The 14,477-nt window shown below is 39.5% G+C and overlaps 1 protein-coding gene across 1 annotated transcript; it reads right to left on the bottom strand.

Annotated features, from left to right (window-relative positions):
- Window positions 1-1,657: 1,657 nt before the first annotated feature.
- LOC133800243 (probable serine/threonine protein kinase IREH1) lies at window positions 1,658-14,199 on the bottom strand. Its single transcript, XM_062238195.1, has 8 exons — window positions 13,831-14,199; window positions 5,198-5,290; window positions 4,978-5,118; window positions 4,793-4,885; window positions 3,697-3,901; window positions 3,324-3,409; window positions 2,123-2,211; window positions 1,658-1,697 (listed from the first exon to the last, which is right to left on the bottom strand). Exons 1-8 carry the CDS (start codon window positions 14,197-14,199, stop codon window positions 1,658-1,660), a joined length of 1,116 nt encoding a protein of 371 aa, XP_062094179.1.
- Between the last annotated feature and the right edge of the window lie 278 nt (window positions 14,200-14,477).

Genomic DNA, 14,477 nt, shown 5'->3' with positions numbered 1-14,477 from the left:
TGAACCTCAATCAGTAACATTAGCTGCAAAAATAGCTTAAGAAAAACTTGTTAAGATCTTACAAAGAGATTCAGAATGTGGTCTTTCATTGTATCAAATAAACAGCATTATCCCTTTCCACAAATATTCAAATAAGCAGCTATATTTTAGGCACAATTTTAGGACATTCATAAACAAAACGAATCTGATTGGCATGGAATGCATTTTGATTTACAGGACTAATGAATGACTTATGCAAAGAAAAACTCCATATCTCTATCAGTGTTTATATTTCATTAGCATAGCTGAAATTCCCAAATACCAAAACTAAACATGAATAGAAGATCTTGGGAAAAAGCAGAGAAACATTCCCACTTAAAATAAATTCAAAAAAAAATGTTAAACCAATAACCCATGATACATCATAATACATATCTTAATTAACCTGTCTTTTAACACCCAATTAATCAGACACTTTACAACAAGTTGTATAATCAGACACTTTTTGTACCACCAGACCAGGACCAACTAGGAAAGAAGGAACCTTGGAAAACTGGGCTAATAAATAAAGAAATAAAAAAGAATGGTCTAATGGAATAAAAAGTTTGAGAATTTTTCCTTTTTTTTTTCTTTTTTGTAAGAATGTGTAATACATATTAACATGACAGAACACAACCCTCAAAAGCTGCAAAGTTAAAGCACAGGGTGAAAAAACAAGCTCCAAGGACCAGGACCAAGCATTTCATAATATTTTTTATCTTCACTAAGTAAAACAAAATGATTAGTGAACTTTTTTTTAACAATGTTGGTCTCCAGAGCCTCAAGGTTTTCATTATCTTCATGCCATCATAAAACATATAGCGCATGGCATCCATAAGTCCTTAAATTTTCCTGTTCCTTTTTTTTATAAAAACTATTTCAATAAGAAAGCAGAACAAAGCTTCAGATGCAGGCTAAGAACCAAGATAAATAACATCCCAGAACATATGTTCTGTAAGTTGAGAAAAAATGTTTCAGATTAGAGAATAGTAAATTGAGTAATCTTCTTAATCTTTGTTGAAAAAAGACGGGGAAATGAGGGAGCCAAGAAGCCTAAATCGAAACAGGATTGGAAGCTATATTTTAGGCACAATTTTAGGACATTCATAAACAAAAATATTGAGCATAACAATACATTTTTGATATTTTGATTAACAAACAATCACTTTTTCAAAGAATAGTTGCAGGTGTGAAATTTGAATTTTTTTTGCATGAACTCAACAAATGTAACCAGTCTAGGACAGAGAAAAAAGAACTAAAGTGAGTTTAATGGGATGAGACAAAAACACACTAAAACAAAAACTAAAGAGAAAAAACACTTGCCCAAAAAGGAGCAACTCAATTGGAGTTAGACTTCTTAGTCAAAGTTGCTACTTGAGATATGAGTTGTATGCGTTTTATATGGGTGAATCTGATTCTATGGCTAATAATAAGAATGGAGAAGGTTCTTAATTATTCATCAAGAAGATTCTTGTTTTTTTTTCTTTTTCTTTTTTCTTTTACATACTAGCTTATGTGAAAAAGAAATAGAGAGATATTATCTAATTGATTGATTTGAATTGTAGATAATGGAAGAAATAAAAGATGGAACATAGAAGGAAAAAAAATACACTATTATGGAAATCAATTATAGCTGCCATTAGATATTCCAATGCCAGAACAATCTAGGTCCTATCAGCCTGTATATTAAAAAAGAAAAAGATAAGCAGTAGTAATTTTTTTCCACAAAACAAACAATTAAATTACAAAATGAAAGAGAGAAAATCATATAGAAGAAGAGAATATTCTTACCAAATACTAGAATTCAATTCAGTATGATTATCATTCCATAAATGAACATTTTTTTTATTTTTTAACTTTCTTTACCGGTAAATACCATTTCCTAAAGAAAATTAAAAATTGGTGATGAATACTATGATGGATTGTCATGCCAAACCTCTTCATCAAAAACAAGAGCACCACTATCTTTTAGTCCATTAACACATTGTAATTTAGTGAAGTATGGATATATCATAAGAGAACATTACTATCATACGGCCATCAGGGCCGAGCACCATTGTTTATGAGCAAGAGCAGTATATAACAGTCTGAGATATTTGCTTACCGATCAATCAAATCTGCTGCTTCTGGGCTCATTTCATTAGGCACTCGAGGCCAAGGAATTTTACGATTAAGAATGTTATCGAATATTGTCTGAACAAAGAAAACCAAAATGTTAGAGCAACCATGGAGTATATAAAAGTCGCAAATCACAATCAGAACTTTAAAATAATTATTTTATGGGAACACCACAACACAATAATAAATCCTCTTTTAAATGAATGAACAAATTCAATAATAATATCACCAAAGGCACACATTTATTTTTATTTTTATTTAGTTTTTTACATTCTTTATTTTTATTAGAAACAAAATGTGCGTGCATTTTATATATGAGTGTGTTTTTTATAAGAAACGAATTTTATTAAAAAATTCATAGAACGTCTAGGAAGACGATGTCCCTGGAAGAGAAAACTCAAGGCACACTACCAAGGTAAGAATTATAAAAATTCCACTCCTTCACCAAATCTGATAATAGTACTATTTTAAACTCATTTACATCAACCATCCATAAAGCCACCAAATATTTAATGCTCTCCCATAAAAACTCAAAATCCTCTTGGCAACATATATATTTAAGAGAACAACCATAACTTAAAAAAAAACCTCGAACTTGTATTAACAATAGAGAATTAATACTAGAAAAATAAGTGAGACACACTAATAACTGTTCACTGAGATACCAAACACCCTTACTTGTCTTCGGAGAATCAATTTTTTAATCTAAAAACAGAAAATAATAATAATAATAATTATTTAGTATTAACACCAAACAACTCACAACTTATGTGAGGCGAGTTGACAGTAAAAAAATGAAGAACTCTTCTCTTTCTTTGCAGCAAAGATGAGAGATTATATCATCATAGCCAAAAACTCTTCTCTTTCCATGACACACAAAATAAGTACTCATAATACTTATGAAAATCATATAACAAAATTATATATTTGAAACAATCATTTCTTTATCAGTTCCAGATTCTACTCAAGACCCCACAAGACCAGTGAAAAGATACGTAAAGAAAGTGCAATAAGCTTGTCCTTTGGCACCATAATCCAACAAAGCAAAACGCAGAAAAAATGGAGAGGTTTATACAAGTTCAAAAGATTAAGTATAATAAATAACAAAAATGATACAACAAGAGCAAATCAAACAGAATGCAACAAACATCATCAATGATGGAATCTTGTAGAATCAACATGTTTACCTGAGGATGCTCTGCATTGAAGGGTGGAATACCAACAATCAGTTCAAACAAAATCACACCAACTGACCACCAATCGGCAGTTGTACCTGCAGGGGATGGTAAAACAAAGGATTAGTAATCCATCCATCTTATTAACTGATCACCAAACACAAGAATCACAATCACAGTACAACATCATACAAGCTTACGGCCTTTAAACCTTATCCCAATACATCATAATGAATAACACAGAATGATCTCACTACATCATAATGGATAACAAACTTATCTCCCAGATAACTATACTATTCTAGGCCACTAAATTAATTGGAGTTTAGTAAAAATAAATTGAAGAAATTCAATGCACCTCAAACAGAAAGAGGACTATACAAACCATGTCCTATTCCCAATAGTATCTCTGGTGCCAAATAGTCAGGTGTGCCAACAGCAGAACGTTTCTTTCGTCTTTCTTGCTGATGCTCAGGCACAGATAACTCGGGCTCATCTTCCACCATTAGAGATGTGGTACTTACGGCTGGGCCGAATAAATCATCAGTAATGTTGATAAGACCAACCTTTGAGAGCCCAAAGTCGGTCAACTGTTAAGAAAATGAAGAAAGAGTTCAAATAAAAGCTTCTCTTTTTTATTGTATTATTATTTTTTTAAATGAAGTAAATCTTTGGTAACAAGTGCAAAAAAGGAATTCCAAAAGATAAGGTGAGTATGACATGCACTTTCGGTACCATAACTAGGACTACTCAATATTGCGAGAATCAAAAGTAAAGCATTTAGAAGGCTATACGTCAGTGTGTAGAACACACACCTACATTCTAAGATGTACAATAACAGAAACCAACTGGAAAAATTTGACTAAAAAGCATTTGCATACCACAAACAGAAAACCACTAAAGAAATAATTCCATGTATAAAATGGAAAGCATTTAGAGTGCTCATGCAGGGTGCAGTCACACCGCACAGCATGCAAGCTCATAACTGCTCACCCTCTTTTATTTTATTATGATTTTCATTTTGTGCAAATTCTCTTACAACATTTCCATAAAATCAAATTTTGTGTTGACAATGAGCATTGAAATTGTTTTAAAAAAATGTATACTCATCTGAATCAAAGGGAATTTTTTTTATAAGAAACACAATTATGTAATAGATAATCACTTATTTATTATTGAAGATGAGAAACAATATGACCTCAGGCCAAGCAAATGCATGGGACTTGTGAGTATTCAAATTGACAGGCATTCAGGATGTAAGCTTAAATCAATCAGGACTTATGAGTATTCAAATTGACAGGCATTCACAACTTCTTACATAATAACCTACTAATAGATGTAAAGTACATTAAATCAAGACCAATGTAGTTTTAACACTGGAGATGTGTATTCACTAGAACAGGACAGCCTAAAAACATACATAAATGCACTTGTGTGCACACTCCTAAAAACATGCCTGTGCCAGTGTAAAAGATATTTACCTTAATATGACCATCATGAGCAATTAATAAATTATCTGGCTTCAAATCACGATGAACCACACGAAGTGAATGTAAATATTCTAGTGCAAGCACCTGCCAACATAAAAGAACAAGCCTAAGCTGAGATACGGAGTTGAACAAAAACTAGCAGTGGAAGGTTTCAAAATAAGAAACAATGAACTTACCACTTCTGCTATATATACACGAGCAACATCTTCTTCTAAGCAGCCTAAATTTCTCAACAATGAATATAAATCCCCTCCATTTAAATACTCCATCACAAGGTACAAATTTTCTCGGCAAGTGAATGAATAGAAGAAGCGAACCTGATATATTAACAAAATGTAAGAGAAACATTTTTCTCTCAAGCAAAGGTTAATCTGTTAGCTAGATAGACCTGCTCACCACAAAGGGATTGCGAACTGAAATCAAAATATCACGTTCCGCCAAGATACTTTCAACTGCATTTTTCCGGATCATGTCAACCTTTTTAAGAACCTGTGGCAGATAGCACAAATGAACAGTTGTTCAGTTCTTATTTAAGAAACATAAAGAACTACAAGGAGAGTTAACTGTGCAACATGTGAGAGACTCATGGGTTAAAAAGTGAGTAGATAAATATTCAGTAAATTCCTGTAATTTTCACAAAATCATTTAGTCCACATGCGTCACTGATTCAATCTAGTAAACTACCTGCTTTTTTCAAGCATGGAACTAAGTAGACAAAGAATTAAGTAGTGGCTTACAAAGGGAAAGCTGTCTAAGAACACGTAGCATAAAATAGATGAGAAACTATCAGGAAGATCAATATGATTCGCAGAAAAATAGTACAAAAAGATAAAAGAATTATGATCCTCATTATTTAAGAGAAATTAAAAAGAAACCTTTATGACAAAAAGGTCCCCTGTTGTTCTCTTTTTGGCCAGGAAAACCCGTCCAAAAGCCCCCCATGAGTATTTTAACATAAATAGATTAGAAAATTAAATATCTTTAAACCAGTATACAACCACAAACACTTAAGAATTTTTTTTTTTTGACATTTATCTATATCACTCTCTTGGAGGCATTTCAACAAACACATTATATGCAACCAAGAAAGCTTTATCATAAGCATCATTCGAATTTCCAACATTTAACTTCAAAGGCCAAAAATCTATTCTCTTCCCCTGTTTTATAACAACAAGAGGTTCTGACTAAAACACTTGAAAATCAACTTCTTCAAACCCAAAATATATCATATTCAAGTTCTAGAGATACCCTATTCAGAAAATTATTGGAGACCTGAACTGAAAAAAAAATTAGCTTGAAGACCCAAAATATGCCATTTACTCAGTATATATTATGTGTTTTATCATGTAGTCAGCATATCAAAAATATCAAATTAAGTGCATATATAGTTGATATTTAAACACTCAAGAAACACTGGAAAATTAACTTTTTCAAACCCAAAATTTATCAACTTAATTGAAAACAAAAAATATTTTACATTTAATCACACAACAAAACTTACTTCAATAATATCATAATCGAAACATCATCAATAGTTCTAGAATCAAATAAAAAAATACACATATAAATCCCAACGCAATATTTTTTATACATATAAAGAGAGATGGGTTGAGCTCACCTAGAGAGAGAGGGAGAGGGATAGATCGTTGTCCTCACAAAGCTCATCTATGGCATTGGTGGCAGCGGCTTTGAAGGAAAGCAGGGGCTTGCTGCTCAAATGGATAGATTGATCGAGATGAGAAGATTAGAGATTGAGAAACTATTGATGGAGAAAAGAGAGTGAGAGTGCAGCGTCCAACGGATGAGGAAGTCTGTTGAGAAAAGGCATTTGGTTTCAAGAATGGATATTAATTTTAAATCTGAAAAAAAAAATGAAACATATACCTCACAGTCACCTGGGTTCTTGCTTCAATCCCTTCAATCCCTTCCATTGAGCAGCTGAAGCACACCATGACCACACCATTGCTGAAGCGATGAGCTCTTGTCCTTTTCCATCGCTGTGTATCTCTATAGCTAGCTAGAAGCAAGAACCCAGGTGAAGGGTGAGAGTGGGAGAAAGCCGACTGGAGAGTGGGAGAAACCCAGGAGAGAGACTCTGAGAGAAAGAAAGAGCGAGTGAGAGTGGGAGAAAGCCGACTGGAGAGTGGGAGAAACCCAGGAGAGAGACTCTGAGAGAAAGAAAGAGCGAGTGAGAGTGGGAGAGAGCCGACTGGAGTGTGTGAGAGAGAGAGGCAGCATGTAAAGGGTTTTAGTTTTTTTCTTTTTGTCATTTTCATTTGGCGCCCACTATATTTTCATTTGGTGCCTATTGCTTTACACTTAATAAAAAAATATTTTCTGTATCTTTTTTATTTGTATGTATCAATAACGTTTTGAATAATATGCTATATTTTGGTGTTATATTTGGTCAAAATTGTTGTAGTGATTCATGCCACGTGTCACGGGTGGAAAACAAGGATAAGATTTACCCCCCAAGTCTTCATCCATGTCTGCATGGTGGTGACTTGCCTTACTCTCCCAAATCAAATCCAAATATCCCGGTTCATTATCCAAAAGTAGAGTTCATTTACTTGGGAGCCATTTGGGCGATCCCCATCCTTTCAAATTCTTGATGTTTCATACACGTGTTTCCAAATTGATGGTGCGTCTATGCCACTCACACCTTAAAGATCTGGAAAGAATCTTTTGATTGTTCAAGTGATTGATGGGTGTCAGCGTAATTCTCAAGGCGTCCCGTCTACATGACAAAGGTTTATCGGGTACTTGAGTGGGCTGTTTAATGCCTCTACACCATCTGGAACCATTAGATGGGGATAGCGTTGAGATTTTCAACATGGACCGTTGGATGAGGTAGGTGTGGATCATGAATAGATGAATACACGATTCAGTGTTCGACTAGGCCAATTAAAGCCTCTGTGTCATTCGGGACCATTGGATAGGGATAATCTTGGGATCCCCATTGTGGACCATTGGATCAACTAGTGAATTTCTGCCCTATAAATACGTCGACATGCTCATTTCAAATTTTACATACTCCATATATTCAGAGCAGAAAAGAGAGTTTTTTTTATCCCAATTTGCTGACGAGATTCTCCGGCAATCAGTTCACCTTCATGCCAATCTATTTCCGACCAGACCTCTTTCCGTTCAGCCATCAGACAGCTTTGTCCCGGTTCAACCAGCAGACGAACTGCTGCATCATCTTCTCAGATTTAAGGCTGAGATTCTACCAACTTTGTCGCCTGGGACTTTCTGAATTTCCAATGCAACACCTCTCAGTAAGTTTTCTGGTCATTTTCTTCTCTGTTTATTCCCCTCTCTTTTTTAGTCATTTTTGTTGTAATGTTATTCATGTGACCATAAAACTGTTAGGGTCGTGACCACTGTGTAGGGTAGTTCTAGGTAGGATAGTGGTAAGCTTGAATTGTAGATTTTCTAGGTGATAACTCTTATTAGTCTAGCTATCTCGAATCAATTCGGATGCCCCCAGATTGTTTTGGGCGAGTTAGAAAAACTTTGACTTTTAGTCCCGACTTAAGATCCTAGGATCTCTATTGGTCCCGGATCTAGATTCGGAGGGGACCTCTCCAAGAAGTTTTAGGAGAACCCTCGTACCTCAACCAATTTTCTTCGGTTTTGGTGCTAACTGCTTAGTTTTTGTTTTCTTTGTCACTTCCAAGTCCCTGACCATGAGTCGCTATATCACTCTTTATCTGGAGGATGTCGTTCAATCGGGCCCCATAGTCCTGGAAGGGCACAGACTTCCCACTAGCAATACATGGGAAATGGACGGGGAGAAGAACAAGTTCTGGAACTACCGAATGTTGGATGCTCTCGAGAAACACCTGGGAGGGGAGTCGACTCCAGGGATTTTTTACAACCGACTGCCCTAGAAAGAGGAGAAGGCCCATACCAGTGTGGGCGAGTTTGGGCCCTGGAGTATAGGCCACATCAACATGGGAGCTACTCTCCCACTCAATGATTACTTTACACTGTTCCTTAAGTTCGTGGGGATCGTGCCTATCTAGCTTCCTCCCCAAGCGTACAAGTTGCACGTGAGATGGCGCATATTCTACGCCTCGAAGGAAATCCCAGTGCCTACCCCCGTGGAAGTGTTGTATTTTTACAAGCTGGAACCTCAACTTAATTCTAAGGACAAAACTCAGGACGACTTTTACAGACTGAAACCCCATGGTGTTAGTCCGGCTCCATTCAACACTTGGAAGAACCCGCTGGATGTTAGACATTATGGGTTTATGACATCTGGGTTCCTCCTAGAGAAGAACCCCACATTGGTTCTGGACTTCCAGTGCATGGGTAAGTCACTTTTTTTCATTGTTCACCTAGCTCTTTAGTTTTGTTTACTGCACACTCACATTCCTAGAAAACAAGTTTGTATGGCCAGAATCAGCTCACCAAAACCATCCTGGACCGCATGAAATTCTATGCCACTCTCAGCGCCGAGGAACTGGACGTGGGGGGCTTCATGACCACGGATAACCTTAGTTTGGTCAGGTTGCTTGCTACCCACCAATCGATAGACGCCCCCAATTTCTTGGGGCTACAATGTGAAAGGGATCCAACATTGAGGGAGGAGCTAGCCCTCCTTCACATTGAGGCAGTGGAGGCTGCGACCCAGGCAGACGCAGAGAAGAAGAAGAAGAAAGAGCAAGCCCATCAAGCAGAGAGGGTCGTGTCCGAAGAACTGGATGCCCTTCTTAAGGGAAGGCAGCCAAACAGCGGAACTCCTGGGGCTAGTATTTCAATGCAAGGTAAAACGCCTCTGATTTTTACTTATGCCCTTCATCTTGAGGACTTAGCTAGGAATATACAACAATACCATCATTATCTATATGGGACCATTAGCAACGTGAGGCTTCCTTGCCCCATTGTCGTGGATCTATTGTCTCTCATGCATTCATCCTGGTTCCTTCAATACGGTAGTTTCTTAGAACCAGATGACATGGGGGATCAAATTCATGCTTTCACCCTAGGGTAGTTGAGTCAGGCCTAGTCTATAAATAAGGGTCTGTCCCGGAGGACTTAGACTTGCTTATTTTTTCTATATTTGTTTGTGATCCCTATTCCTTTGCACCAATGATCGGTTGTGTTAACTCCTATTTCTAGTGATGCCAAGATGTCCAATCTAGCGGCCAAGATAAATGAGATGATCACGGCCAGGGCGGCTACGACCAAGGTTTCGGTGAAGAAGGTTGGCGAGGGGTCGTCCCGAAAAAATATCATAGAGTTGGTCCTCGAGGACTCGCAGCCATTCCCAGAGGATCCTGAGAGAGTTTTAGCAACGGGCTCTGTTCCGATGGCACCTATCAGACCAAGCCTGCCCCAATCTACTCCTCCCCAAGTTATTAACTTGGATCAGGAGCCCTCTGAAGGTGGAAAGGCGGAGAAGAGGGCAGCGGACTCGATCGTCGCAGAGTCCCCAAAGTGGGCCAATTGCACCAGGACCAAGGATCTTTCCTTGGCTGAGGAGCACTCCTCTGTGGATAGCCTGATCATCATGCAGCAACTTTTGGATGCACCCAGACTTCCCGTCAATCAAGCCATTCTGAGGAAGGGGACTTGATCCTCCGGGAAGAGAAGATGAAGAAGGTGTTCCGGTCTTGGGACGAAGGTCAGGAAAAAAGGGACGAAGTGGCCCGGGCTTTACTCATCTGGCAAAAAGTGGAGTTTTCCACTCGTCCGAAGTACTTCAATGCTCCCCAACCCATCATGGACTGATTGGTAACCAAGATAGGGTTTTGGCCTAAACTAGGTCAGGACACGGCTCCGTTGGCTGAAAATTTGCTGGCCCAGGTGGGGACTATCATGTCCACCCTCCAGCTGAAGCGGTATGCTACCTTGGCCAACCAAGATGCCCTATTCCTCTTCAAAACCATTCATCATTAGGCCACCATGGTAAATCACATATTTGGTTTGCCTCTTCTTTCATCATCATTATTTCTTGAGGACTTTCTAACTTTGACTTGTTCTAGGATGCCTTGTTAGCCCAGCCATAGGAACGCGGATCTGGTGGCAGAAATGGCAGTGAAGTTGTAGACGACTCAGATGGAGCTGGAAGGGGTCGTTAACAAGTGAGAAGTTGTCCAGGAGGCCCTGGCCAAGGAGGCTGCCCAGATTACGATGAAGTGTGAGGAGGCTGCTAGGGTTCGGGCTTAGCACGAGGAGCGCTATCCAGGAAAGACGTCGAAAATAAGAAGTTGGCGGACGATTTGGAGGTGGAGCTATCATGCGTCCGCGGTTTGAAGGCTTCGACCAAAGCTCTTCTGAAGGCGACTGAGGCCCAACTTCGCCAGGAGCGGGAAAAGGTGGCGAGCCTTGGGTCCTGGAACCAGGCTTTGGAGGCCATGGAACAGTTGGAGATGAAGTGGAGTGAGGAGGCTCTTTGAGAGAAGGAGCAAGCCGACGAAATGTTGGCGATCACTTTCGACAAGGTTGTATGGCATGGCTCAAAGACAAGGACATGGACCTCCTCCTCTATCCAAATTCGGTTGTGAAGAGGGCTGAGTTTGAAGCCAAAGAGAAGGCTGATGCGGCACTGCCAACTAGGGATCAACAGGATGAGAACGCTCCAGATGCCCCGGATCAACATGAAGCCCAGGCCTGAGCCTTTGTATTTTGGTTGTGGCTTCTCTTTTCTTTTCTGTTTTTGTAATAATCATATTTATGGGAGCGGATGCGTCCAAGACAATTTATATTTATTCGTTTTGTTATATTGATTTTATTTTCTGCATAATGGTTTCTACTTTATATTTGTTTATTTTTTCCTAAATTCACTAAGTATTTTACCACTCTACATGAATCCAAGTTGAATATTGGGTCCTGGTTCCAATGATCGGGACCACTAGAGAAATATTGTAGAAGGTATTTAATCTGTCCTGAGACCCACGTTCGAGTCTTAACGACCTGGACCGTTTTGGACTTATCAATATAACTTAACTGAATTACCCCGACTTTATAGCTCAGGCTCCAACAGCCTGGACCGTTAGAGATTTGCTTTAGATATGACTTAATTAGTTAACTCATTCTAAACATGATGTTCAGGTTCCAACTGCCTAGACCGTTAAGGAGTAAATAACTATCATTTGGTTTATTTGTACTGACTCTGGTGTTCAGGTTCCAACGACCTGATCCGTTTATAAGACTAACTTTAAAGAAAGTGTGAATAGGGATTTGGTTATTTGAGACCACGTTAGGTCAACCAATTTTTAGGAGTTTTGTTTTGAATCCCCAGACCATATAGGTCTGGGCTAGGACTGGGCTTTGAGCCTTGTGTCCTATCAGGTTAGGACTGGGCTTTGAGCCTTGTGCCCTATTGGGTTTTGAACCCCCCAAACCGTGTATGTCCGGGTTAGGACTGGGCTTTGGGCCTTGTGTCCTATCAGGCTTTGAACCCCTCAGACCATGTATGTCCTGGTTAGGACTGGGCTTTGAGCCTTGCGCCCTATTGGGTTTTGAACCCCCCAGACCGTGTATGTCTGGGTTAGGACCGGGCTTTGAGCCTTGTGTCCTATCAGGTTTTGAACCCCTTGGACCATGTATGTCCGGGTTAGGACTGGGCTTTGAACGTTGCGCCCTATTGGGTTTTAAACCCCCAGACTGTGTATGTCCTTGTTAGGATAGGGCTTTGAGCCTTGCGCCCTATTTTGTTGGGAGTTGGGGTTTTGCACCCCAGTCTATACGAGTCCGGATTCAGGACTAAGCTTTGAGCTTTGCATCCTATTTTGTCTTTATAGCTGGACTTACTTGTATAGATGGTCATACCTCCCAAGTGATCGAAGAGTGTATTCTTAGGTCACTTGTTTGTGTAAAAAAAATGAAGACGGACGTGAACTTTTTCTTTCCTTACAACATTTCTTATGATGTTTTGTATACACCATTTTCATTAAACAAGAAATCACCCTGGGCGTACATTGTAAAAAAAAAAGAAAAATTAGAAAAGAAAAACAGAATCAGGTCCTTCAAGCTACTGATAGTACTGGTGGAGGTGTTCTAGGTTCCAGGCCCTTAGGACCTCCGTTCTGTTTAGTCGCCTTAAGTGATACATTCTTGGACATATTTCATTTTGGACTTCATAGGGACCTTCCCAGTTTGTTCCTAGAATCTTCACTCCTGGATCTTGAGTCACAAGGAAGACTCTTCTAAGGACTAGATCGCCAGTTTCAAATCTCCGGCTCTTAACTTTCGAGTTAAAGTGTCAGACGATCTTTCCTTGGTACATCTTCAGTTGCACCTGTGATTCTTCCCAGATCTCTCCAATGAGATCTAAGGACTCTTGGAGTAAGGCGTGGTTCAGGACAGGATCATATGTGTCCCGTCTATGAGACGGGACAGCCGTTTCTACTGGGATGACCGCTTCACATCCGTACACAATCGAATAGGGAGTAGGCCCATAGGATGCGGGGCAACTCTTCCATACACTTGCTTTTACAGACTTGTAGCTTTTTCCTTAATGTCCCCTTCAAAATCTTATTCACGGCCTCTGTTTGCCCATTTTCTTGAGGCCTTTTGACTGCGAAGAAGCTTTTGATGATGCCATGTATTTCACAAAAGTCAATGAAGTGGAGGCTATCAAATAGCTTCCTGTTTTCGGACACAATTTTGTGAGGGAGGCCATATCAGCACAAAATATTGTTGATGATGAAGTCCATGGCCTTTTAGGAGGCGATGGTGCTCATTGGTTCCGCTTCGACCCACTTGGTGTAATAGTCGACGGCTACAATGGCATATTTTGCCCCACCCTTCCCGGTCGAGAGCGATCATACTAAATTGATTCCCCATACTGCAAAAGGTTAGGGTTTGGTCATCAAGGTTATTTTTGTCTGAGGGGCTCGTAAGATCTTCGCATACCTTTGGCACTATTCACGTTTGCAGACGTAATCAACACACTCCTTCTTCATTGTTAGCCAAAAATATCTTTTCCGTAAGATTTTATTGGACAAGCTGAGTCTGGCTGTGTGATCTCCATAAAAACCTTCGTGCATGATTGCACTCATTTCTGTCCCAGATACGCATCGAAGATATGGCATGAAAAACCCCCTACAATAGATTTTGCCATCCATCATGATGTATTTGGGGGCCTGGTACTGAATTTTCCTGGCAGCAGCCTTATCCGCGGGCAATTCCCTAATGGTTAGGTACTGGATGAGAGGGCCCATCCAGGACGTGGAGTAATCTATGGCGTTGATGATTGTGGGAGCTTGAATACTAGGCGTGGGAAGATGGTCGATCAGGACAACCCCAGTGAGTTCTGCTTCAGCATCCATGGCCAAATTTGCCAATGTGTTTGCAAACACATTTTGTTCCCTAGGGATCTGGCGAATGAAGTATTTCTTGAAATATTGGCGTAACTCTTGGGTTTGTGTCACGTAGGTGGCCATCTTTTCCCCCTTCGTTTGGTATTCCCCTGAAACCTGCTTGACCACCACTTGGGAGTCGCTGTGAACTTCTATATTTGTTGCTCCTACCTCCCGGGCCAGGCATAGTCCGGCTAGCATGGCCTCGTGTTCAGCTTCATTTTTTGACGCTTCGAACTGGAAGCATACGATGCTTTGCAACTGATGACCTGGAGGGGATATTAAGATGATCCTGACCCCATTTTCATTCGAGGCTCCATCTACGAAGATTTTCCATAGAGGCATTATGGGGTCGACGGGTT

The sequence above is a fragment of the Humulus lupulus genome, chromosome 9, assembly GCF_963169125.1.
Source record: "Humulus lupulus chromosome 9, drHumLupu1.1, whole genome shotgun sequence".
Taxonomy (NCBI): Eukaryota; Viridiplantae; Streptophyta; class Magnoliopsida; order Rosales; family Cannabaceae; genus Humulus; species Humulus lupulus.
This window is presented reverse-complemented; position numbering and strand designations above follow the sequence as displayed.

What these genes read in the sequence shown, in the direction of transcription:
- LOC133800243 (XM_062238195.1), bottom strand. Translation starts at nt 14,199, where the DNA reads ATGGCCACCTACGTGACACAAACCCAAGAGTTACGCCAATATTTCAAG. An exon ending in TCATGCCATATCTTCGATGC is followed by an intron (nt 5,291 to 13,830) that starts GTATCTGGGACA and finishes TATCTGCCACAG; the next exon opens with GTTCTTAAAAAGGTTGACAT. An exon ending in CTCATGATGGTCATATTAAG is followed by an intron (nt 3,902 to 4,792) that starts GTAAATATCTTT and finishes TTTTCTTAACAG; the next exon opens with TTGACCGACTTTGGGCTCTC.